The sequence below is a fragment of the Oncorhynchus masou genome, chromosome 29, assembly GCF_036934945.1.
Source record: "Oncorhynchus masou masou isolate Uvic2021 chromosome 29, UVic_Omas_1.1, whole genome shotgun sequence".
Classification (NCBI taxonomy): Eukaryota; Metazoa; Chordata; class Actinopteri; order Salmoniformes; family Salmonidae; genus Oncorhynchus; species Oncorhynchus masou.
In genome coordinates, this window is record NC_088240.1 from 13495582 (window position 1) to 13522209 (window position 26628).

Below are 26628 nucleotides of genomic sequence, written 5' to 3' on the forward strand. Positions count from 1 at the left end.
TACTGAGACCAAGGTGTCTTTTACAGATGAGCCCTGTATTACATAAATTACAAACATCAAAATGTAAATACAAAATGCAAGCGGGAATAAAAAACACATTCATCAGAAAGGTCCTCAATCAGCTTCCGAGAGGCACCAAAACAAACACATTCATCAGTAACAAGGTCCTCAATCAGCTTCCTAGAGGCACCAAAACAAACACATTCATCAGGTATAAGGTCCTCAATCAGCTTCCTAGAGGCACCAAAACAAACACATTCATCAGTAACAAGGTCCTCAATCAGCTTCCTCGAGGCACCAAAACAAACACATTCATCAGGTGTAAGGTCCTCAATCAGCTTCCTAGAGGCACCAAAACAAACACATTCATCAGTAACAAGGTCCTCAATCAGCTTCCTAGAGGCACCAAAACAAACACATTCATCAGGTATAAGGTCCTCATCCAGCTTTCTGATTTACCCTAGAGACACCAGAACATCACATTTAAGAACATTTAAGCCACAAATAAGCTGCAAGAACACTAAAAGCTGATTTACCTAACTCCGTAGAGACCAAAGGATTTTCCAGAGTTAGCCTGAGACCAGATGTGTTACCTTTTTTAAAAGGGCTTTATAAATGAAAACATTGATGTCACACAGGTTGCATACATCGCAAAGAGGGCCAACCAACTTCCTGGTAGAGAATGCAGTGATAAGTACTCACATTGTCGCCTGTAATAAAGGGCAGTGAAGATAAACTGCGTCTAACGGCTTTAATTAAGTGGCAGCTGCGTTCATATAGATGTCACCATTGTAATTGCAGTCGCTGTACTCATAATATACAGGAGAACAATCGTCTTACGTCGAGGATAGCTGTGCTGCAAGCTCAACTTCAGACGCAATCGTTAGGCAAGGGTCATTTCAGTGTAGGAAAGGATGAAACAGCGTCTGTGCCAACAGTAAGTACAGATAATAGTAGAAATCCCCTGGCACTGTCCCCGCAGCCAGACAACTTTCTCACGGTTTCCGGAGGGAAATGCTGTAGGAATGCTCAACCGGTGTCGCTCATTCAGCCGATAGAAACTTTCAACTTCTCTCCCCATTAAGCAGCTAGTCTGAGTCAGAGGCCGAGCCTTCTCCGGACTCTACTCCTCTTGTTACGGGGTCTGAGACGCCAAAGTCTCCCACCACTAGCTCTGACAAATTGGCGACTCCATTACCCGCAGTATTAGACTTAAAACGAATCATCCAGCGATTATACACGGTTTACCAGGGGGCAGAGCTACCGACGTTAAGGCTGATCTGAAGACGGTGCTGGCTAAAGTTAAAACTGGTGAGTGTAGAGAGTATAGGGATATTGTTATCCACGTCGGCACTAATGATGTTAGGATGAAGGAGGTCACCAAGCTCAACATAGCTTCAGCGTGTAAATCAGCTAGAAAGATGTGTCGGCATCGAGTAATTGTCTCTGGCCCCCTCCCAGTTAGGGGGAGTGATGAGCTCTACAGCAGTCTCACAACTCAATCGCTGGTTGAAAACTGTTTTCTGCCCCTCCCAAAATATATAATTTGTAGATAATTGGCCCTCTTTCTGGGACTCACCCACAAACAGGACCAGGCCTGGCCTGTTGAGGAGTGACGGACTCCATCCTGGCTGGAGGGGTGCTCTCATCTTTTCTACGAACATAGACAGGGCTCTTAACTCCCCTAAAAAGCAGCATTCCCCAAGAAAGGATGGCTTTCACTTCAGCAGTGATAAATTCATGAACTTCTTTGAGGAAAAGATCATGATCATTAGAAAGCAAATTACGGACTCCTCTTTAAATCTGCGTATTCCTCCAAAGCCCAGTTGTCCTGAGTCTGTACAACTCTGCCAGGACCTAGGATCAAGGGAGACACTCAAGTGTTTTAGTACTATATCTCTTGACACAATGATGACAATAATGGCCTATAAACCTTCAAGCTGCATACGGGACCCTATTTCAACTAAACTACTGAAATAGCTGCTTCCTGTGCTTGGCCCTCCTATGTTGAACATAATAAACGGCTCTCTATCCACCGGATGTGTACCAAACTCACTAAAAGTGGCAGTAATAAAGCCTCTGTTGAAAAAGCTAAACCTTGACCCAGAAAATATAAAAAACTAATCGGCCTATATCGAATCTCCCATTCCTCTCCAAAGGTTTTGAAAAAGCTGTTGCGCAGCAACTCACTGCCATCCTGAAGTCAAACAATGTATACGAATTACTTCAGTCTGGTTTTAGACCCAATCATTTTTTATTTATTTCACCTTTATTTAACCAGGTAGGCAAGTTGAGAACAAGTTCTCATTTATAATTGCGAACTGGCCAAGATAAAGCAAAGCAGTTTGACACATACAACAACACAGTGTTACACATGGAGTAAAACAAACATACAGTCAATAATACAGTATAAACAAGTCTATATACGATGTGAGCAAATGAGGTGAGATAAGGGAGGTAAAGGCAAAAAAAAAGGCCATGGTGGCAAAGTAAATACAAATTAGCAAGTAAAACACTGGAATGGTAGATTTGCAGTGGAAGAATGTAAAGTAGAAATAAAAATAAGGGGGTGCAAAATAAATAAATACATTAATTAATTAAATACAGTAGGGAAAGAGGGTAGTTGTTTGGGCTAAATTATAGGTGGGCTATGTACAGGTGCAGTAATCTGTGAGCTGCTCTGACAGTTGGTGCTTAAAGCTAGTGAGGGAGATAAGTGTTTCCAGTTTCAGGGATTTTTGTAGTTCGTTCCAGTCATTGGCAGCAGAGAACTGGAAGGAGAGTCGGCCAAAGAAAGAATTGGTTTTGGGGGTGACTAGAGAGATATACCTGCTGGAGCGTGTGCTACAGGTGGGAGATGCTATGGTGACCAGCGAGCTGAGATAAGGGGGGACTTTACCTAGCAGGGTCTTGTAGATGACATAGAGCCAGTGGGTTTGGCGACGAGTATGAAGCGAGGGCCAGCCAACGAGAGCGTACAGGTCGCAATGGTGGGTAGCATATGGGGCTTTGGTGACAAAACGGATTGCACTGTGATAGGCTGCATCCAATTTGTTGAGTAGGGTATTGGAGGCTATTTTGTAAATGACATCGCCGAAGTCGAGGATTGGTAGGATGGTCAGTTTTACAAGGGTATGTTTGGCAGCATGAGTGAAGGATGCTTTGTTGCGAAAAAGGAAGCCAATTCTAGATTTAACTTTGGATTGGAGATGTTTGATATGGGTCTGGAAGGAGAGTTTACAGTCTAACCAGACACCTAAGTATTTGTAGTTGTCCACGTATTCTAAGTCAGAGCCGTCCAGAGTAGTGATGTTAGACAGGCGGGCAGGTGCAGGTAGCGATCGGTTGAAGAGCATGCATTTAGTTTTACTTGTATTTAAGAGCAAATGGAGGCCACGGAAGGAGAGTTGTATGGCATTGAAGCTTACCTCGAGAGTTGTTAACACAGTGTCCAAAGAAGAGCCAGAAGTATACAGAATGGTGTCGTCTGTGTAGAGGTGGATCAGAGACTCACCAGCAGCAAGAGCGACATCATTGATGTATACAGAGAAGAGAGTCGGTCCAAGAATTGAACCCTGTGGCACCCCCATAGAGACTGCCAGAGGTCCGGACAGCAGACCCTCCGATTTGACACACTGAACTCTATCAGAGAAGTAGTTGGTGAACCAGGCGAGGAAATCATTTGAGAAACCAAGGCTGTCGAGTCTGCTGATGAGGATGTGGTGATTGACAGAGTCGAAAGCCTTGGCCAGATCAATGAATACGGCTGCACAGTAATGTTTCTTATCGATGGCGGTTAAGATATCATTTAGGACCTTGAGCGTGGCTGAGGTGCACCCATGACCAGCTCTGAAACCAGATTGCATAGCAGAGAAGGTATGGTGAGATTCGAAATGGTCGGTAATCTGTTTGTTGACTTGGCTTTAAAAGACCTTAGAAAGGCATGGTAGGATAGATATAGGTCTGTAGCAGTTTGGGTCAAGAGTGTCCCCACCTTTAAAGAGGGGGATGACCGCAGCTGCTTTCCAATCTTTGGGAATCTCAGACGACACGAAAGAGAGGTTGAACAGGCTAGTAATAGGGGTGGCAACAATTTCGGCAGATAATTTTTAGAAAGAAAGGGTCCAGATTGTCTAGCCCAGCTGATTTGTAGGGGTCCAGATTTGCAGCTCTTTCAGAACATCAGCTGAACGGATTTGGGAGAAGGAGAAATGGGGAAGGCTTGGGCGAGTTGCTGTGGGGGGTGCAGTGCTGTTGACTGGGGTAGGAGTAGCCAGGTGGAAAGCATGGCCAGCCGTAGAAAAATGCTTATTGAAATTCTCAATTATGGTGGATTTATCAGTGGTGACAGTGTTTCCTATCTTCAGTGCAGTGGGCAGCTGGGAGGAGGTGTTCTTATTCTCCATGGACTACAGTGTCCCAGAACTTTTTTGAGTTAGTGTTGCAGGAAGCAAATTTCTGCTTGAAAAAGCTAGCCTTGGCTCTTCTAACTGCGTGTGTATAATGGTTGCTAGCTTCCCTGAACAGCTGCATATCACGGGGGCTGTTCGATGCTAATGCAGAACGCCATAGGATGTTTTTGTGTTGGTTAAGGGCAGTCAGGTCTGGGGAGAACCAAGGGCTATATCTGTTCCTGGTTCTAAATTTCTTGAATGGGGCATGCTTATTTAAGATGGTTAAGAAGGCATTTATAAAAAATATCCAGGCATCCTCTACTGACGGGATGAGATCAATATCCTTCCAGGATACCCCGGCCAGGTCGATTAGAAAGGCCTGCTCGCTGAAGTGTTTCAGGGCGCGTTTGACAGTGATGAGTGGAGGTCGTTTGACCGCTGAACCATTACGGATGCAGGCAATGAGGCAGTGATCGCTGAGATCTTGGTTGAAGACAGCAGAGGTGTAATTATAGGGCAAGTTGGTTAGGATGATATCTATGAGTGTGCCCGTGTTTAAGGCTTTGGGGAGGTACCTGGTAGGTTCATTGATAATTTGTGTAAGATTGAGGCATCAAGCTTAGATTGTAGGATGGCTGGGGTGTTAAGCATGTTCCAGTTTAGGTCGCCTAGCAGCATGAGCACTGAAGATAGATGGGGGGCAATCAGTTCACATATGGTGTCCAGAGCACAGCTGGGGGCAGAGGGTGGTCTATAGCAGGCGGCAACGGTGAGAGATTTGTTTTTAGAGAGGTGGATTTTTAAAAGTAGAAGTTCAAATTGTTTGGGTACAGACCTGGATAGTAGGACAGAAGTCTTCAGGCTATCTTTGCAGTAGATTGCAACACCGCCCCCTTTGGCAGTTCTATCTTGTCTGAAAATGTTGTAGTTTGGGATTCAAATTTCACAGGATTCAGACACAGCTAGAACATCCGGGTTTGCAGAGTGTGCTAAAGCAGTGAATATTACAAACTTAGGGAGGAGGCTTCTAATGTTAACATGCATGAAACCAAGGCTATTACGGTTACAGAAGTCATCAAAATAGAGTGCCTGGGGAATAGGAGTGGAGCTAGGCACTGCAGGGCCTGGATTCACCTCTACATCGCCAGAGTAACAGAGGAGGAGTAGGATAAGGGTACGGCTAAAAGCAATAAGAATTGGTCGCCTAGAACGTCTGGAACAGAGAGTAAAAGGAGGTTTCTGGGGGTGATAAAGTAGCTTCAAGGTATAATGTACAGACAAAGGTATGGTAGGATGTGAATACAGTGGAGGTAAACCTCGGTATTGAGTGATGGAGAGAGATATTGTCTCTAGAAACATCATTGAAACCAGGAGATGTCATCGTATGTGTGGGTGGTGGAACTAATAGGTTGGATAAGGTATAGTGAGCAGGACTAGAGGCTCTATAGTGAAATAAGACAATAAACACTAACCAGAACAGCAATGGACAAGCACTGAGACTGCACTTGTGAAGGATAGTAAATTACCTTTTAATGGCGTCGGACCGAGGCTCTGCATCTGTCCTCGTGCTCCTATACCTTAGTGCTGCTTTTGATACCATCGATCACCACATTCTTTTGGAGAGATTGGAAACCCAAATTGGTCTACACGGACAAGTTCTGGCCTGGTTTCGATCTTATCTGTCGGAAAGATATCAGTTTGTCTCTGTGGATGGTTTGTCCTCTGACAAATCAACTGTAAATGTTGGTGTTCCTCAAGGTTCCGTTTTAGGACCACTATTGTTTTCACTATATATTTTACCTCTTGGTGATGTCATTCGGAAACATAATGTTCACTTTCACTGCTATGCGGATGACACACAGCTGTATATTTCGATGAAACATGGTGAAGTCCCAAAATTGCCCTAGCTGGAAGCCTGTGTTTCAGACATAAGGAAGTGGATGGCTGTTCTAGGTCCCAAGAAACAAAGAGATCTTCTGTTGAATCTGACAATTAATCTTGATGGTTGTACAGTCGTCTCAAATAAAACTGTGAAAGACTTCGATGTTACTCTGGACCCTGATCTCTCTTTTGACGAACATATCAAGACTGTTTCAAGGACAGCTTTTTCCCATCTATGTAACATTGTAAAAATCAGAAACTTTCTGTCCAAAAATGATGCAGAATAATTAATCCATGCTTTTGTCACTTCTAGGTTAGACTACTGCAATGCTCTACTTTCCGGCTACCCGGATAAAGCATGAAATAAACTTCAGTTAGTGCTGAACACGGCTGCTAGAATCTTGACTAGAACCGCAAATTTTGATCATACTACTCCAGCGCTAGCCTCTCTATACCGGCTTCCTGTTAAGGCAAGGGCTGATTTCAAGGTTTTACTGCTAACCTACACAGCATTACATGGGCTTGCTCTCCTATAGAGCTCAATTTTTATGTAATAGTCTGCCTACTCATGTGAGAGACGCAGACTCGGTCTCAATCTTTGAGTCTTTATTGAAGACTCATCTATCTCTTCAGTAGGTCCTATGATTGAGTGTTGTCTGGCCCAGGAGTGTGAAGCTGAATGGAAAGGCACTGGAGCAACGAACCTCCCTTGCTGTCTACGCCTGGCCGGTTCCCCTCTCTCCACTGGGATTCTCTGCCTCTAACCCTATTACAGGGGCTGAGTCACTGGCTTACTGATGCTCTTCCATGCCGTACCTAGGAGGGGTGCGTCACTTGAGTGTGTTGAGTCATTGACGTGATCTTCCTGTCTGGGTTGGCGCCCCCCCTTGGGTTGTGCCGTGGCGGAGATCTTTGTGGGCTATACTCAGCCTTGTCTCAAGATGGTAAGCTGGTGGTTTAAGATATCCCTCTAGTGGTGTGGGGGCTGTGCTTTGGCAAAAGTGGGTGGGGTTATATCCTGCCTGTTTGGCCTTGTCCGGGGGTGTCGTCGGACAGGGCCACAGTGTCCCCTAACCCCTCCTGTCTCAGCCTCCAGTATTTATGCTGCAGTAGTTTATGTGTCGGGGGGCTAGGATCAGCCTGTTATATCTAGAGTATTTCCCTGTCTTATCTGGTGTTCTGTGTGAATTTAAGTATGCTCTCTCTAATTCTCTCTCTCTTTCTCTCTTTCTTTCTCTCGGGGGACCTGAGCCCTAGGACCATGCCTCAGAACTACCTGGCATGATGACTCCTTGCTGTCCCCCGTCCACCTGGCTGTGCTGCGGCTCCAGTTTCAACTGTTCTGCCTGCGGCTATGGAACCCTGACCTGTTCCCCGGACGTACTACCTGTCCCAGACCTGCTGTTTTCAACTTTCTACAACAGCAAGTGCAGTATAGATACTCTGAATGATCGACTATGAAAAGCCAACTGACATTTACTCCTGTGGTGCTGACCTGTTGCACACTCTATAACCACTGTGATTATTTGACCATGCTGGTCATTTATGAACATTTGAACATCTTGGCCATGTTCTGTTATAATCTCCACCTGGCACAGCCAGAACATTACTGACCACCCCTCATAGCCTGGTTCCCCTCTAGGTTTCTTCCTAGGTTCTGGCCTTTCTAGGGAGTTTTTCCTAGCCACACCTGCATTGTTTGCTGTTTGGGGTTTTAAGCTGGGTTTCTGTACAGCACTTTGAGATATCAGCTGATGTAAGAAGGTCTTTATAAATACATTTGATTTGATAGTCAAGGGCCGATAGGAAGGTTGACTGAATAATCTGCTTTCTACTATTTAGTTAGAGGCCGGACCTATTTCTATAGAAGAAGCCAATTATTATTCTCAGCTTCTTAACTTACTCATCAATATGCTTTTTAAAAGACAGTTTTTCATCTATCCAGATATCTGGAAGCACAGACATGATCAATATTGACACCAACCAGAGTACATATCCTTAAATCATCAGTTATTTTTATGCGCTCTAGAGAACAACTTATACTTAGTTTTACCTGTATTCAATAATAATTTGAAGTAAATAACTTTTTCTGTTGTACAAAGAAGGCAGGCTGTAGTTCAGATAGAGCCTGGTCAACCGTGGGACAATAGCGTACGCAACAGTATCATCGGCATAGAAGTGCAGGTTACAATTTTTTTTACAGACAAGTCGATATTGTTTATGTAAACAGTAAAAAGTACAGGACCCAGAATCGACCCCTGTGGGACACCTTTCGTTTTGTCCAGAAAACGTGATTTAATACTATCAGTAGATACACATTGAGTTCTATCTGTCAAGTCATTTTTAAACCAGTTACATGCAGTCTGGTCTAGGCCAATTGAGGAAAGCCTCTGAATTAGCAGTGAATGATCAACAGTATCGAAAGCCTTGGACAGGTCAGGGCAGCACAATGTTGCCTTTTATCCATACAGTTAACATTTACATTTAAGTCATTTAGCAGACGCTCTTATCCAGAGAGACTTACAGATTGGTGAATTCACCTTCTGACATCCAGTGGAACAGCCACATGATGTATAACTAAAACTCAACTGATGTACATTTAGAATGCATTTCAAAGATAAAAAAGATCTTTAATGAGAATTAATCAAAGATTCTAATATTTTAGCTAGAAGGTTTAGAAATAGGCCGATAATTATTTAGGTCACAAGGGTCACCACTTTTGTGAAGGGGTAGTACATGGGCCACATTCCAAACCTTGGGGATAGTACCAGATATAATTGTCAGGTTAAACATATGGGTTAATAATTCAACAATCAGGGAGCATCAGAAAAAATGGATCAAGCATATCAGCACATTTTGTTTTACATCAATCTTCAGCAAGGTATCTAATACATCAAAGAGTAAATTGTTGAAATTAAAACAAAGATTCACTATAAGTTGACGGGTTAACCATTGAGTCAGCTGGAGGCTGGCAGAGGGAAGAGCAGTCGATTGACTGACAAGGATCAACTACATCACCGTTTCTCTCAAGTAGAAAGCCTGCTGAGATAAAAATATGCTTAAAAGCGTCACTTATCCCATTCTTCTCAGTTCTGATGCCAGTCAGACAGAACTTGCTTAGACAGTGAAGAAGTGGAATTTGTACTCTTCAGAGCATTTACTGTTTTCCGGGTGGCGCAGTGGTTAAGGGCGCTGTACTGCAGTGCCAGCTGTGCCACCAGAGACTCTGGGTTCGCGTGCCCAGGCTCTGTCGTAACCTGCCGAGACCGGGAGGTCCGTGGGGCGATGCACAATTGGCCTAGAGTTGTCTGGGTTAGGGAGGGTTTGGCCTGTAGGGATATCCTTGTCTCATCTCGCACCAGCGACTCCTGTGGCGGGCCGGGCGCAGTGCGCACTAACCAAGGTTGCCAGGTGCACGGTGTTTCCTCCGACACATTGGTGTGGCTGGCTTCCGGGTTGGATGCGCGCTGTGTTAAGAAGCAGTGCGGCTTGGTTGGGTTGTGTATCGGAGGACGCAAGACCTTCAAACTTCGTCTCTCCCGAGCCCGTACAGGAGTTGTAGCAATGAGACAAGATAGTAGCTACTAACAATTGGATACCACGAAATTGGGGAGAAAAAGGGGTAAAATTCACACACAAAAAAAGTAGCTTGATTTAGCTTTCCTAATCGAGATAGTGCATCAGTTTCTCAATTGTCTGAAAGATTGCCAGTCCACTACATAATTAGTTTTCCTTGCTTTGGCCCATGCCTGACTTCTCAACTGAATGAGCTTAGATATTTCTGACACTGGATTGAAATGCCCCTTTTAAAATATCTAAGCTTCCAAAGCAAGGAAAACTAATTTAAACAATCCAGTGTCAGAAATATCTAAGCTCATTCAGTTGAGAAGTCAGGCATGGGCCAAAGCAGCTAATTAGCATAAAATTTTTGGGGGTAAATACAGGCGAATATAATGATAAAGGTTACCTTGTCCTAGAAAGATTTACACGATTAGGTCACACCAGGGTAAGGTCACACCAGGGTTAGGTCACACCAGGGTTAGGTCACACCAGGGTAAGGTCACACCAGGGTAAGGTCACACCAGGGTAAGGTCACACCACGGTTAGGTCACACCACGGTTAGGTCACACCAAGGTTAGGTCACACCAGGGTTAGGTCACACTAGGGTTAGCTCACACCAGGGTAAGGTCACACCATGGTTAGGTCACACCACGGTTAGGTCACACCAAGGTTAGGTCACACCAAGGTTAGGTCACACCAGGGTTAGGTCACACTAGGGTTAGGTTACACTAGGGTTAGCTCACACCAGGGTAAGGTCACACCACGGTTAGGTCACACCACGGTTAGGTCACACCAGGGTAAGGTCACACCAGGGTTAGGTCACACCATGGTTAGGTCACACCAGGGTAAGGTCACACCAGGGTTAGGTCACACCAGGGTTAGGTCACACCAGGGTAAGGTCACACCAGGGTAAGGTCACACCAGGGTAAGGTCACACCACAGTTAGGTCACACCAGGGTTAGGTCACACCAGGGTTAGGTCACACCAGGGTTTCGTCACACCAGGGTAAGGTCACACCAGGGTAAGGTCACACCAGGGTAAGGCCACACCAGGGTTAGGTCACACCACGGTTAGGTCACACAGGGGTAAGGCCACACCAGGGTAAGGCCACACAAGGGTTAGGTCACACCAGGGTTAGGTCACACCAAGGTTAGGTCACACCAGGGATAGCTCAAACCAGGGTTAGCTCACACCAGGGTAAGGTCACACCACGGTTAGGTCACACCAGGGTAAGGTCACACCAGGGTTAGGTCACACCAGGGTTAGCTCACACCAGGGTCAGGTCACACCAGGGTTAGGTCACACCACGGTTAGGTCACACCACGGTTAGGTCACACCAGGGTAAGGTCACACCAGGGTTAGGTCACACCAGGGTAAGGTCACACCAGGGTAAGGTAACACCAGGGTTTCGTCACACCAGGGTTTCGTCACACCAGGGTAAGGTCACACCAGGGTTTCGTCACACCAGGGTAAGGTCACACCAGGGTTTCGTCACACCAGGGTTTCGTCACACCAGGGTTTCGTCACACCTGGGTAAGGTCAACCCAGGGTAAGGTCACACCAGGGTTAGGTCGCACCAGGGTAAGGTCACACCAGGGTTTCGTCACACCAGGGTAAGGCCACACCAGGGTAAGGCCACACCAGGGTTAGGTCACACCAGGGTAAGGTCACACCAGGGTTAGGTCACACCGAGGTTAGGTCACACCAGGGTAAGGTCACACCAGGGTAAGGTCACACCAGGGTTTCGTCACACCAGGGTTAGGTCACACCAGGGTTAGGTCACACCAGGGTAAGGTCACACCAGGGTTAGGTCACACCAGGGTTAGGTCACACCAGGGTAAGGTCACACCAGGGTTAGGTCACACCGAGGTTAGGTCACACCAGGGTAAGGTCACACCAGGGTAAGATCACACCAGGGTAAGGTCACACCAGGGTAAGGTCACACCAGGGTTTCGTCACACCAGGGTAAGGTCACACCACGGTTAGGTCACACAGGGGTAAGGCCACACCAGGGTAAGGCCACACCAGGGTAAGGCCACACCAGGGTTAGGTCACACCAGGGTTAGGTCACACCAGGGTTAGGTCACACCAGGGTTAGGTCACACAGGGGTAAGGTTAGGTCACACCAGGGTAAGGTCACACCAGGGTTAGGTCACACGAGGGTAAGGTCACACCACGGTTAGGTCACACCAGGGTAAGGTCACACCAGGGTAAGGTCACACCAGGGTTTCGTCACACCAGGGTAAGGTCACACCAGGGTTAGGTCACACCAGGGTAAGGTCACACCAGGGTTAGGTCACACCAGGGTTAGGTCACACCAGGGTTAGGTCACACCAGGGTTAGGTCACACCAGGGTAAGGTCACACCAGGGTTAGGTCACACCAGGGTAAGGTCACACCAGGGTAAGGTCACACCAGGGTTTCGTCACACCAGGGTTTCGTCACACCAGGGTAAGGTCACACCAGGGTTTCGTCACACCAGGGTAAGGTCACACCAGGGTTTCGTCACACCAGGGTTTAGTCACACCAGGGTTTTGTCACACCACGGTTAGGTCACACCAGGGTAAGGCCACACCAGGGTTAGGTCACACCACGGTTAGGTCACACAGGGTAAGGTCACACCAGGGTTTCGTCACACCAGGGTTTTGTCACACCAGGGTTTTCGTCACACCACGGTTAGGTCACACCAGGGTAAGGTCACACCAGGGTTTCGTCACACCAGTGTTTCGTCACACCAGGGTAAGGTCATACCAGGGTTAGGTCACACCAGGGTAAGGCCACACCAGGGTAAGGCCACACCAGGGTAAGGCCACACCAGGGTTAGTTCACACCAGGGTTAGGTCATACCAGGGTTAGGTCACACCAGGGTTAGCTCAAACCAGGGTTAGCTCACACCAGGGTAAGGTCACACCACGGTTAGGTCACACCAGGGTAAGTTCACACCAGGGTTAGGTCACACAGGGGTAAGGCCACACCAGGGTGAGTCCACACCAGGGTAAGGCCACACCAGGGTTAGGTCACACCAGGGTAAGGTCACACCAGGGTAAGGTCACATCAGGGTAAGGTCAACCCAGGGTAAGGTCACACCAGGGTTAGGTCACACCAGGGTAAGGTCACACCAGGGTAAGGTCACACCATGGGTAAGGTCACACCATGGTTAGGTCACACCAGGGTAAGGTCACACCAGGTAAGGTCACACCAGGGTAAGGTCACACCAGGGTAAGGTCACACCAGGGTTTCGGTCACACCAGGTCACACCAGGGTAAGGCCACACCAGGGTTAGGTCACACCAGTGTTAGGCCACACCAGGGTAAGGTCACACCAGGGTTAGGTCACACCAGGATTAGGTCACACCAGGGTTAGGTCACACCAGGGTAAGGTCACACCAGGGTAGGTCACACCAGGGTAAGGTCACACCAGGGTTAGGTCACACCAGGGTAAGGTCACACCAGGGTAAGGTCACACCAGGGTTAGATCACACCAGGGTTAAGGTAAGGTCACACCAGGGTTAGGTCACACCAGGGTTAGGTCACACCAGGGTTAGGTCACACCAGGGTAAGGTCACACCAGGGTTTCGTCACACCACGTTAGGTCACACCAGGGTAAGGTCACACCAGGGTTAGGTCACACCACAGTTAGTTCACACAAGGGTAAGGTCACACCAGGGTTAGGTCACACCACGGTTAGGTCACACCAGGGATAGCTCACACCAGGGTAATGTCACACCACGGTTAGGTCACACCACGGTTAGGTCACACCAGGGTAAGGTCACACCAGGGTTAGGTCACACCAGGGTTAGCTCACACCAGGGTAATGTCACACCACGGTTAGGTCACACCAGGGTAAAGTCAACCCAGGGTAAGGTCACACCAGGGTTAGGTCACACCAGGGTTATCTCACACCAGGGTTAGCTCACACCAGGGTAAGGTCACACCAGGGTTAGGTCACACCAGGGTTAGGTCACACCAGGGTTAGGTCACACCAGGGTTAGGTCACACTAGGGTAAGGTCACACCACGGTTAGGTCACACCAGGGTAAGGTCACACCAGGGTTAGGTCACATCAGGGTTAGGTCACACTAGGGTAAAGTCACACCAGGGTTAGGTCACACCAGGGTAAGGTCACACCAGGGTAAAGGTCCACACACAGGGCAAGGTCACACCAGGGTTAGGCCACACCAGGGTTAGGTCACACCAGTGTTAGGTCACACCAGGGTAATGTCACACCACGGTTAGGTCACACCAGGTTAGGTCACACCAGGGTAAGGTCACACCACCGTTAGGTCACACCAGGGTAAGGTCACACCAGGGTTAGGTCACACCAGGGTAAGGTCACACCAGGGTAAGGTCACACCAGGGTTAGGTCACACCAGGGTTAGCTCACACCAGGGTAATGTCACACCACGGTTAGGTCTCACCAAGGTTAGGTCACACCAGGGTAAGGTCACACCAGGGTTAGGTCACACCACAGTTAGTTCACACAAGGGTAAGGTCACATCAGGGTTAGGTCACACCACGGTTAGGTCACACCAGGGTTAACTCACACCAGGGTAATGTCACACCACGGTTAGGTCACACCACGGTTAGGTCACACCAGGGTAAGGTCACACCAGGGTTAGGTCACACCAGGTTAGGTCACACCAGGGTTAAGGTCACACCAGGGTTAGGTCACACCAGGGTTAGCTCACACCAGGGTAATGTCACACCACGGTTAGGTCACACCAGGGTAAAGTCAACCCAGGGTAAGGTCACACCAGGGTTAGGTCACACCAGGGTTATCTCACACCAGGGTTAGCTCACACCAGGGTAAGGTCACACCAGGGTTAGGTCACACCAGGGTTAGGTCACACCAGGGTTAGGTCACACCAGGGTTAGGTCACACTAGGGTAAGGTCACACCACGGTTAGGTCACACCAGGGTAAGGTCACACCAGGGTTAGGTCACACCAGGGTTAGGTCACACTAGGGTAAAGTCACACCAGGGTTAGGTCACACCAGGGTAAGGTCACACCAGGGTAAGGTCACACCACGGTTAGGTCACACCACGGTTAGGTCACACCACGGTTAGGTCACACAGGGTTAGTAAGGCCACACAGGGATAAGGCCACACCAGGGTTAGGTCACACCAGGGTTAGGTCACACCAGGGTTAGGTCACACCAGGGTTAGCTCACACCAGGGTTAGGTCACACCAGGGTAAGGCCACACCAGGGTAAGGTCACACCAGGGTTAGGTCACATAAGGGTAAGGTCACACCAGGGTAAGGTCACACCAGGGTAAGGTCAAACCAGGGTTAGGTCACACCAGGGTAAGGTCACACCAGGGTTAGCTCACACCAGGGTAATGTCACACCACGGTTAGGTCACACCAGGGGTAAAGTCAACCCAGGGTAAGGTCACACCAGGGTTAGGTCACACCAGGGTTATCTCACACCAGGGTTAGCTCACACCAGGGTAAGGTCACACCAGGGTTAGGTCACACCAGGGTTAGGTCACACCAGGGTTAGGTCACACCAGGGTTAGGTCACACCAGGGTTAGGTCACACTAGGGTAAGGTCACACCACGGTTAGGTCACACCAGGGTAAGGTCACACCAGGGTTAGGTCACACCAGGGTTAGGTCACACTAGGGTAAAGTCACACCAGGGTTAGGTCACACCAGGGTAAGGTCACACCAGGGTAAGGTCACACCACGGTTAGGTCACACCACGGTTAGGTCACACCACGGTTAGGTCACACAGGGGTAAGGCCACACAGGGATAAGGCCACACCAGGGTTAGGTCACACCAGGGTTAGGTCACACCAGGGTTAGGTCACACCAGGGTTAGCTCACACCAGGGTTAGGTCACACCAGGGTAAGGCCACACCAGGGTAAGGTCACACCAGGGTTAGGTCACACCAGGGTAAGGTCACACCAGGGTAAGGTCACACCAGGGTAAGGTCACACCAGGGTTAGGTCACACCAGGGTAAGGTCACACCAGGGTAAGGTCACACCAGGGTTAGGTCACACCAGGGTAAGGTCACACCAGGGTAAGGTCACACCAGGGTAAGGTCACACCAGGGTTTCGTCACACCAGGGTTTCGTCACACCAGGGTTAGGTCACACCACGGTTAGGTCACACAGGGGTAAGGCCACACCAGGGTAAGGCCACACAAGGGTTAGGTCACACCAGGGTTAGCTCAAACCAGGGTAAGGTCACACCAGGGTTAGCTCACACCAGGGTAAGGTCACACCAGGGTTAGGTCACACCAGGGTAAGATCAACCCAGGGTAAGGTCACACCAGGGTTAGGTCACACCAGGGTAAGGTCACATCAGGGTAAGGTCACACCAGGGTTTGGTCACACCAGGGTAAGGTCACACCAGGGTTTGGTCACACCAGGGTTTGGTCACACCAGGGTTAGGTCACGTCAGGGTTAGGTCACACCAGGGTAACCAGGTCACACCAGGGTTAGGTCACACCACAGTTAGTTCACACAGGGTAAGGTCACACCAGGGTTAGGTCACACCAGGGTTAGGTCACACCAGGGTTTGGTCACACCAGGGTTTGGTCACACCAGGGTTAGGTCACGTCAGGGTTAGGTCACACCAGGGTAAGGTCACACCAGGGTTAGGTCACACCACGGTTAGGTCACACCACAGTTAGTTCACACAAGGGTAAGGTCACACCAGGGTAAGGTCACACCACGGTTAGGTCACACCACGGTTAGGTCACACCACGGTTAGGTCACACAGGGGTAAGGCCACACAGGGATAAGGCCACACCAGGGTTAGGTCACACCAGGGTTAGGTCACACCAGGGTTAGGTCACACCAGGGTTAGCTCACACCAGGGTTAGGTCACACCAGGGTAAGGCCACACCAGGGTAAGGTCACACCAGGGTTAGGTCACACCAGGGTAAGGTCACACCAGGGTTAGGTCACACCAGGGTAAGGTCACACCAGGGTTAGGTCACACCAGGGTAAGGTCACACCAGGGTTAGCTCACACCAGGGTAATGTCACACCACGGTTAGGTCACACCAGGGTAATGTCAACCCAGGGTAAGGTCACACCAGGGTTAGGTCACACCAGGGTTATCTCACACCAGGGTTAGCTCACACCAGGGTAAGGTCACACCAGGGTTAGGTCACACCAGGGTTAGGTCACACCAGGGTTAGGTCACACCAGGGTTAGGTCACACTAGGGTAAGGTCACACCACGGGTTAGGTCACACCAGGGTAAGGTCACACCAGGGTTAGGTCACACCAGGGTTAGGTCACACTAGGGTAAAGTCACACCAGGGTTAGGTCACACCAGGGTAAGGTCACACCAGGGTAAGGTCACACCACGGTTAGGTCACACCACGGTTAGGTCACACCACGGTTAGGTCACACAGGGGTAAGGCCACACAGGGATAAGGCCACACCAGGGTTAGGTCACACCAGGGTTAGGTCACACCAGGGTTAGGTCACACCAGGGTTAGCTCACACCAGGGTTAGGTCACACCAGGGTAAGGCCACACCAGGGTAAGGTCACACCAGGGTTAGGTCACACCAGGGTAAGGTCACACCAGGGTAAGGTCACACCAGGGTAAGGTCACACCAGGGTTAGGTCACACCAGGGTAAGGTCACACCAGGGTAAGGTCACACCAGGGTAAGGTCACACCAGGGTTAGGTCACGCCAGGGTAAGGTCACACCAGGGTAAGTTCACACCAGGGTAAGGTCACACCAGGGATTCGTCACACCAGGGTTTCGTCACACCAGGGTTAGGTCACACCACGGTTAGGTCACACAGGGGTAAGGCCACACCAGGGTAAGGCCACACCAGGGTTAGGTCACACCAGGGTTAGCTCAAACCAGGGTAAGGTCACACCAGGGTTAGCTCACACCAGGGTAAGGTCACACCAGGGTTAGGTCACACCAGGGTAAGGTCACACCAGGGTAAGATCAACCCAGGGTAAGGTCACACCAGGGTTAGGTCACACCAGGGTAAGGTCACATCAGGGTAAGGTCACACCAGGGTTAGGTCACACCAGGGTAAGTTCACAACAGGGTTAGGTCACACCAGGGTTTGGTCACACCAGGGTAAGGTCACACCAGGGTTTGGTCACACCAGGGTTTGGTCACACCAGGGTTAGGTCACGTCAGGGTTAGGTCACACCAGGGTAAGGTCACACCAGGGTTAGGTCACACCAGGGTAAGGTCACACCACGGTTAGGTAACACCAGGGTTAGGTCACACCAGGGTTAGGTCACACCAGGGTAAGGTCACACCACGGTTAGGTCACACCAGGGTTAGGTCACACCAGGGTTAGGTCACACCAGGGTAAGGTCACACCAGGGTTAGGTCACACCAGGGTAAGTTCACATCAGGGTTAGGTCACACCAGGGTTAGGTCACACTAGGGTAAAGTCACACCAGGGTTCGGTCACACCAGGGTAAGGTCACACCAGGGTAAGGTCACACCAGGGTAAGCCTACATGAAACACAGCCCTTATTTGAAGTGTTTCTGAAAACCCCCATGGGAAACATTGATGGTGGAAAACTAATATTTGAAATCTGTCCCCAAATGCCAAATATTTGATAAAATCTCTAGGATTAGTCAATAACAAAAGTATTCTTACATCATAGGTTCATACAATTGTAGCCCCAGACCTTTTTCAGTTTATTTTATTAAATTTTTTAAATAGTTGTAACTGGCAATTCATGTGTAGGAATGTTTATTTATTTGCTTTACTTTAATGTTATTTTGTTTCTTAAGAAAATATACTTGTAGTGATGTCAGGTTTATTTGTTATGGTAATTTGACATTTGAATTTGTTTAAAAAAGTCACAGGTAAATAAAGTCTAGTTACCACCAATGAGACTGTCGTTGCTTAGTTAGGATACTTTTTCCTTACATTGCTATTGTATTTTTATTATGTAACAATCAAAAAGTTAATAAGCAAGCCCGTCTTGAACCAGGCACCAAATGCTAGCATATTATTAGTTAGTATTTATTGACAGTTCACAATGAGCTAGCCGCTGTCCAGTTTGGCTAAAGTCTGTCTGTGTGACCACCTAACTGCAATAATATCAGTCTACTTTAATCATCCTTTACTTTCAGTACAGGTGCATCAAAACTGTGGCCGAGAGACTGAAAAACAGCTTCAATCTCAAGGCCATCCGACTGTTCAACAGCCACCACTACCCGGCTACTCATCCCTGCACCTTAGAGGCTGCTGCCCCCTATACATTGACATGGAATCACTGGCCACTTTAATCATGGAACACTAGTCACTCTCAGCCCTGCACCTTAGAGGCTGCTGCCCCCTATACATAGACATGGAATCACTGGCCACTTTAATCATGGAACACTAGTCACTTTAATAAATGTTTACATACTGTTTTACTAATTTCATATGTACAGTATGTACTGTATATACTGTATTCTAGTATATACATATTTCTTAATATAGTCTCTTGCTTTTAGATGTGTGTATTGTTGTGTATTGTTAGATACTACTGCCCTGTTGGAGCTAGGAACACAAGCATTTCGCCACACCTGCAATAACATCTGCTAAATATGTGTATGTGACCAATACAATTTGATTTGATCAAGGCTTTTATTAATTCCAAGTTTATTATCAAGTTCTTAGAAAACATACAAATGATGTCACAGCTTCAGGTCTTCAGGCACGGGTCAGTCATGATAGACAGGTAGACTGACCAATTAGATATTTTCTTCTGGCCCTTAGCTTTCACAAGAGTTATGACAGAGTTTCACAGTCACTCAGAGACCACAGCATACACATGTGTATATAATGAACTCAGAATCAAGGGTGTTTACAACTACATTCATTTCCCCAGTATACTAACTGTTATATGATCATGGATAGGGTACAGTACAACCATTTCAAACCCACTCTGTGTATGTCACAATGAGAGAACTGTCAGTTCTATTTTGGGGTTGCAACAAATGCAGATTTATGTGATGTCAGAAATAGGTGTGACGATGTGAGGTCACAAGAGAGAATTACCATTTTATGTGATGTCACAGAAAGCATTGACAGGAGAGTCTGGGTGCATCACAATAGTCTGAAATAGCTTCCTCAACTCCTTTCAGAAATCTGCACTTGTTACGTAGCAGCAATCCAAAGCCATATGGTATTGCTTTCTCCAGTATTCTCTCATCAGTGGAGTTGAAGGACAGGAAGACACTTCAAACCCTTGATATTCCATGTCTTAACTAAATACAAGTTACATCAAAAATGCACGTTAGGGATTTGGCCAGCTTCTGGTTTCCATGCTGTCACGCCCACCCAGCCACCCACACACACGACAACGAACCGTTAATAACACACTACTTGTAAACCATACAAGAAAAAAGGGAACAAAATGTATATTTAAAAAACAAGTATTTTCTTTGTAAAATGAACAAGTGGCGGCGGCGTTGAAAACACTAGGTTAGTTTACTATGGCACTTTTTTTGCAGAGGAAAGCTACAAAAAATGTCTTGCTTTTCAAAAACAAACCAATGTCCCAGACGGGGTGTTTTGGAGTCTGTCAGTTTGCAGATAATTTGGAGGCAGAGGAGGTGGCAAAGCAGAGAGTAACAGAACAACTGGTGCAAAGCAGTGAGTAACAGAACAACTGGTGCAAAGCAGAGAGTAACAGAACAACTGGTGTAAAGCAGAGAGTAACAGAACAACTGGTGCAAAGCAGAGAGTAACAGAACAACTGGTGCAAAGCAGAGAGTAACAGAACAACTGGTGCAAAGCAGAGTGTAACAGAACAACTGGTGCAAAGCAGAGAGTAACAGAACAACTGGTGTAAAGCAGAGAGTAACAGAACAACTGGTGCAAAGCAGAAAGTAACAGAACAACTGGTGCAAAGCAGAAAGTAACAGAACAACTGGTGCAAAGCAGAGAGTAACAGAACAACTGGTGCAAAGCAGAGTAACAGAACAACTGGTGCACACCAGGGTACACAAGCAGAGTAACAGAACAACTGGTGCAAAGCAGAGAGTAACAGAACAACTGGTGCAAAGCAGAGAGTAACAGAACAACTGGTGTAAAGCAGAGAGTAACAGAACAACTGGTGTAAAGCAAAGTAACAGAACAACTGGTGCAAAGCTGAGAGTAACAGAACAACTGGTGTAAAGCAGAGAGTAACAGAACAACTGGTGCAAAGCAGAGAGTAACAGAACAACTGGTGCAAAGCAGAGTAACAGAAAAACTGGTGCAAAGCAGAAAGTAACAGAACAACTGGTGCAAAGCAGAGAGTAACAGAACAACTGGTGCAAAGCAGAGAGTAACAGAAGAACTGGTGCAAAGCAGAGTAACAGAAGAACTGGTGCAAAGCAGAGTAACAGAAGAACTGGTGCAAAGCCGAGAGTAACATAACAACTGGTGCAAAGCAGAGAGTAACAGAACAACTGGTGCAAAGCAGAGTAACAGAACAACTGGTGCAAAGCAGAGTAACAGAACAACTGGTGCAAAGCAGAGAGTAACAGAACAACTGGTGCAAAGCAGAGTAACAGAACAACGGGTGCAAAGCAGAGAGTAACAGAACAACTGGTGCAAAGCAGAGAGTAACAGAACAACTGGTGCAAAGCAGAGTAACAGAACAACTGGTGTAAAGCAGAGAGTAACAGAACAACTGGTGCAAAGCAGAGTAACAGAACAACTGGTGCAAAGCAGAGAGTAACAGAACACCTGGTGCAAAGCAGAGTAACAGAACAACTGGTGCAAATCAGAGAGTAACAGAACAACTGGTGCAAATCAGAGTAATAGAACAACTGGTGTAAAGCAGAGAGTAACAGAACAACTGGTGCAAAGCAGAGAGTAACAGAACAACTGGTGCAAAGCAGAGTAACAGAACAACTGGTGTAAAGCAGAGTAACAGAACAACTGGTGCAAAGCAGAGAGTAACAGAACAACTGGTGCAAAGCAGAGTAACAGAACAACTGGTGTAAAGCAGAGAGTAACAGAACAACTGGTGCAAAGCAAAGTAACAGAACAACTGGTGCAAAGCAGAGAGTAACAGAACAACTGGTGCAAAGCAGAGAGTAACAGAACAACTGGTGCAAAGCAGAGTAACAGAACAACTGGTGCAAAGCAGAGTAACAGAACAACTGGTGCAAATCAGAGTAACAGAACAACTGGTGCAAAGCAGAGAGTAACAGAACAACTGGTGCAAAGCAGAGAGTAACAGAACAACTGGTGCAAAGCAGAGAGAGTGAAAAGAAACAGAATACAGAAGACTGGAAGAGAGGTCTCTGCTTTCTGCTTCCAAACCCTTGCATGTCAAAGAACGAGGAAGAATGCAGTGGAGACAGCAAGAAGATTCCATGGCCATCTCTATGTCTCAGTCTGTCCTATACTGGGACGATTGGCATATTCACAGACCTAGTGGCCAACTCTGCCATTACTCATGACTTTCAGAGGGTCCTGACCAATAGGGGCTACAGGAGGAGGGTTCCTGCCCCTCCCCCTCCGACCCATGGAAAGTTGGACATTGTGAGATGGGCCAAGGTAGATTTTTCAAAGTGTAGCGCAGACGATATCTGTGCTCTGTTCTGCTGAGGTGTGTAATGACGACGTCACAACAGAAGGCAGGTTGGGCTCTGCTGATGTCAACGTGAGAGATAGAGGGTTGTTGTGCTGATGTCACAATGACAGAACTCTTTCACTGTGATGACACAAGGAGAGAACACGTGTCCAGGTTATTGTCGTGTTCAAAACAACTGGGAAATAGGAACTCTGACTTCCAACTTCAGTGCCTTCAAGACAACTGGGAAATAGGAACTCTGACTTCCGACTTCAGTGCCTTCAAGACAACTGGGAAATAGGAACTCTGACTTCCGACTTCAGTGCCTTCAAGACAACTGGGAAATAGGAACTCTGACTTCCAACTTCAGTGCCTTCAAGACAACTGGGAAATGGGAAAAATAGTTTTGAATGGTCATCCAACTCTAAAACTCTGGCATATTTCTAGAACTCCGACTTTCCGTGCTGAAGATCACAGACATCATGATTAGACCCAGATTTGACCCAGCTCCTCCCACAGGATCATGATGTAATAGTGGGATGATGTAACAGTCGCACAACAAACAGGAGCAGGAGGAGCAAAACTGGATCTCAAATGGCATTCTATCCTCCACATATTAGTATAATACCTTTGACCTGTGCACTATATGGGGAATAGGATGTGATTTGAGACTTGGTACAGAGCCTGCCGTGCCCTCTCCTACGTGATATTCAGAGTGTTGCCCTCTCCTACGTGATCTTCAGAGTGCTGCCCTCTCCTATGTGATCTTCAGAGTGCTGCCCTCTCCTACGTGATCTTCAGAGTGCTGCCCTCTCCTATGTGATCTTCAGAGTGCTGCCCTCTCCTACGTGATCTTCAGAGTGCTGCCCTCTCCTACGTGATATTCAGAGTGTTGCCCTCTCCTACGTGATCTTCAGAGTACTGCCCTCTCCTACGTGATCTTCAGAGTGTTGCCCTCTCCTACGTGATCTTCAGTGTTGCCCTCTCCTACGTGATCTTCAGTGTTGCCCTCTCCTACGTGATCTTCAGAGTGTTGCCCTCTCCTACGTGATCTTCAGTGTTGCCCTCTCCTACGTGATCTTCAGTGTTGCCCTCTCCTACGTGATCTTCAGAGTACTGCCCTCTCCTACGTGATCTTCAGAGTGTTGCCCTCTCCTATGTGATCTTCAGTGTTGCCCTCTCCTACGTGATCTTCAGAGTGTTGCCCTCTCCTACGTGATCTTCAGTGTTGCCCTCTCCTACGTGATCTTCAGAGTGTTGCCCTCTCCTACGTGATCTTCAGTGTTGCCCTCTCCTACGTGATCTTCAGAGTGTTGCCCTCTCCTACGAGATCTTCAGTGTTGCCCTCTCCTACGTGATCTTCAGAGTGTTGCCCTCTCCTACGTGATCTTCAGTGTTGCCCTCTCCTACGTGATCTTCAGTGCTGCCCTCTCCTACGTGATCTTCAGAGTGCTGCCCTCTCCTACGTGATCTTCAGAGTGCTGCCCTCTCCTACGTGATCTTCAGTGTTGCCCTCTCCTACGTGATCTTCAGAGTGTTGCCCACTCCTACGTGATCTTCAGAGTGCTGCCCTCTCCTATGTGATCTTCAGAGTGCTGCCCACTCCTACGTGATCTTCAGAGTGCTGCCCTCTCCTATGTGATCTTCAGAGTGCTGCCCTCTCCTACGTGATCTTCAGAGTGCTGCCCTCTCCTATGTGATCTTCAGAGTGCTGCCCTCTCCTACGTGATCTTCAGAGTACTGCCCACTCCTACGTGATCTTCAGAGTACTGCCCACTCCTACGTGAGCTTCAGAGTGCTGCCCTCTCCTACGTGATATTCAGAGTACTGCCCACTCCTACGTGATCTTCAGAGTGCTGCCCTCTCCTATGTGATCTTCAGAGTGCTGCCCACTCCTACGTGATCTTCAGAGTGCTGCCCTCTCCTACGTGATCTTCAGAGTGCTGCCCTCTCCTACCTGATCTTCAGAGTGCTGCCCTCTCCTACGTGATCTTCAGAGTGCTGCCCTCTCCTACCTGATCTTCAGAGTGCTGCCCTCTCCTACGTGATCTTCAGAGTGCTGCCCTCTCCTACGTGATCTTCAGAGTGTTGCCCTCTCCTATGTGATCTTCAGAGTGCTGCCCTCTCCTACCTGATCTTCAGAGTGCTGCCCTCTCCTACGTGATATTCAGAGTGCTGCCCTCTCCTACGTGATATTCAGAGTGCTGACCTCTCCTACCTGATCTTCAGAGTGTTGCCCTCTCCTACGTGATCTTCAGTGTTGCCCTCTCCTACGTGATCTTCAGAGTGCTGCCCTCTCCTATGTGATCTTCAGAGTGCTGCCCTCTCCTACGTGATCTTCAGAGTACTGCCCTCTCCTACGTGATCTTCAGAGTGCTGCCCTCTCCTACCTGATCTTCAGAGTACTGCCCTCTCCTACGTGATCTTCAGAGTGCTGCCCTCTCCTACCTGATCTTCAGAGTGCTGCCCTCTCCTACGTGATATTCAGAGTGCTGCCCTCTCCTACGTGATATTCAGAGTGCTGACCTCTCCTACCTGATCTTCAGAGTGCTGCCCTCTCCTACCTGATCTTCAGAGTGCTGCCCTCTCCTACGTGATATTCAGAGTGCTGCCCTCTCCTACGTGATATTCAGAGTACTGCCCTCTCCTATGTGATCTTCAGAGTGCTGCCCTCTCCTACCTGATCTTCAGAGTGCTGCCCTCTCCTACGTGATCTTCAGAGTGCTGCCCTCTCCTACCTGATCTTCAGAGTGCTGCCCTCTCCTATGTGATCTTCAGAGTGCTGCCCTCTCCTACGTGATCTTCAGAGTGCTGCCCTCTCCTATGTGATCTTCAGAGTGCTGCCCACTCCTACGTGATCTTCAGAGTACTGCCCTCTCCTACGTGATCTTCAGAGTGTTGCCCTCTCCTATGTGATCTTCAGTGTTGCCCTCTCCTACGTGATCTTCAGTGTTGCCCTCTCCTACGTGATCTTCAGAGTGTTGCCCTCTCCTACGTGATCTTCAGTGTTGCCCTCTCCTACGTGATCTTCAGTGCTGCCCTCTCCTACGTGATCTTCAGAGTGCTGCCCTCTCCTACGTGATCTTCAGAGTGCTGCCCTCTCCTACGTGATCTTCAGAGTACTGCCCTCTCCTACGTGATCTTCAGAGTGCTGCCCTCTCCTACGTGATCTTCAGAGTGCTGCCCTCTCCTACGTGATCTTCAGTGTTGCCCTCTCCTACGTGATCTTCAGAGTGTTGCCCACTCCTACGTGATCTTCAGAGTGCTGCCCTCTCCTATGTGATCTTCAGAGTGCTGCCCACTCCTACGTGATCTTCAGAGTGCTGCCCTCTCCTATGTGATCTTCAGAGTGCTGCCCACTCCTACGTGATCTTCAGAGTGCTGCCCTCTCCTACGTGATCTTCAGAGTGCTGCCCTCTCCTATGTGATCTTCAGAGTGCTGCCCTCTCCTACGTGATCTTCAGAGTACTGCCCACTCCTACGTGATCTTCAGAGTACTGCCCACTCCTACGTGAGCTTCAGAGTGCTGCCCTCTCCTACGTGATATTCAGAGTACTGCCCACTCCTACGTGATCTTCAGAGTGCTGCCCTCTCCTATGTGATCTTCAGAGTGCTGCCCTCTCCTACCTGATCTTCAGAGTGCTGCCCTCTCCTACGTGATCTTCAGAGTGCTGCCCTCTCCTACCTGATCTTCAGAGTGCTGCCCTCTCCTACGTGATCTTCAGAGTGCTGCCCTCTCCTACCTGATCTTCAGAGTGTTGCCCTCTCCTACGTGATCTTCAGTGTTGCCCTCTCCTACGTGATCTTCAGAGTGCTGCCCTCTCCTATGTGATCTTCAGAGTGCTGCCCTCTCCTACGTGATCTTCAGAGTGCTGCCCTCTCCTACCTGATCTTCAGAGTACTGCCCTCTCCTACCTGTGATCTTCATCTTCAGAGTGCTGCCCTCTCCTACGTGATCTTCAGAGTGCTGCCCTCTCTCCTTCAGAGTGCTGCCCTCTCCTATGATCTTCAGAGTGCTGCCCTCTCCTACGTGATCTTCAGAGTGCTGCCCTCTCCTATGTGATCTTCAGAGTGCTGCCCTCTCCTACGTGATCTTCAGAGTGCTGCCCTCTCCTATGTGATCTTCAGAGTGCTGCCCTCTCCTACGTGATCTTCAGAGTGCTGCCCTCTCCTATCTTCAGTGATCTTCAGAGTGCTGCCCTCTCCTACGTGATCTTCAGAGTGATCTTCATCTTCAGAGTGCTGCCCTCTCCTACGTGATCTTCAGAGTGCTGCCCTCTCCTACGTGA

The 26628-nt window shown here is 48.3% G+C and overlaps 2 protein-coding genes across 2 annotated transcripts in view; both read right to left on the reverse strand.

Annotated features, from left to right (window-relative positions):
• Nucleotides 1-26628, reverse strand: part of LOC135519031 (CRACD-like protein) — a 555588-nt gene that overhangs the window by 43060 nt on the left and 485900 nt on the right. The gene's annotated exons all lie outside the window — the stretch shown is intronic.
• LOC135519456 (uncharacterized) lies at nucleotides 385-26249 on the reverse strand. The gene is made up of 3 exons (XM_064944692.1): nucleotides 24549-26249; nucleotides 20769-23740; nucleotides 385-396 (listed from the first exon to the last, which is right to left on the reverse strand). Exons 2-3 carry the CDS (start codon nucleotides 22092-22094, stop codon nucleotides 385-387), a joined length of 1338 nt encoding a protein of 445 aa, XP_064800764.1. The 5' UTR covers nucleotides 22095-23740; nucleotides 24549-26249.

Excerpts from the sequence above, each read along its gene's own strand:
- LOC135519456 (XM_064944692.1), bottom strand. The coding sequence starts at position 22,094 with ATGCAAGGGTTTGGAAGCAGAAAGCAGAGACCTCTCTTCCAGTCTTCT.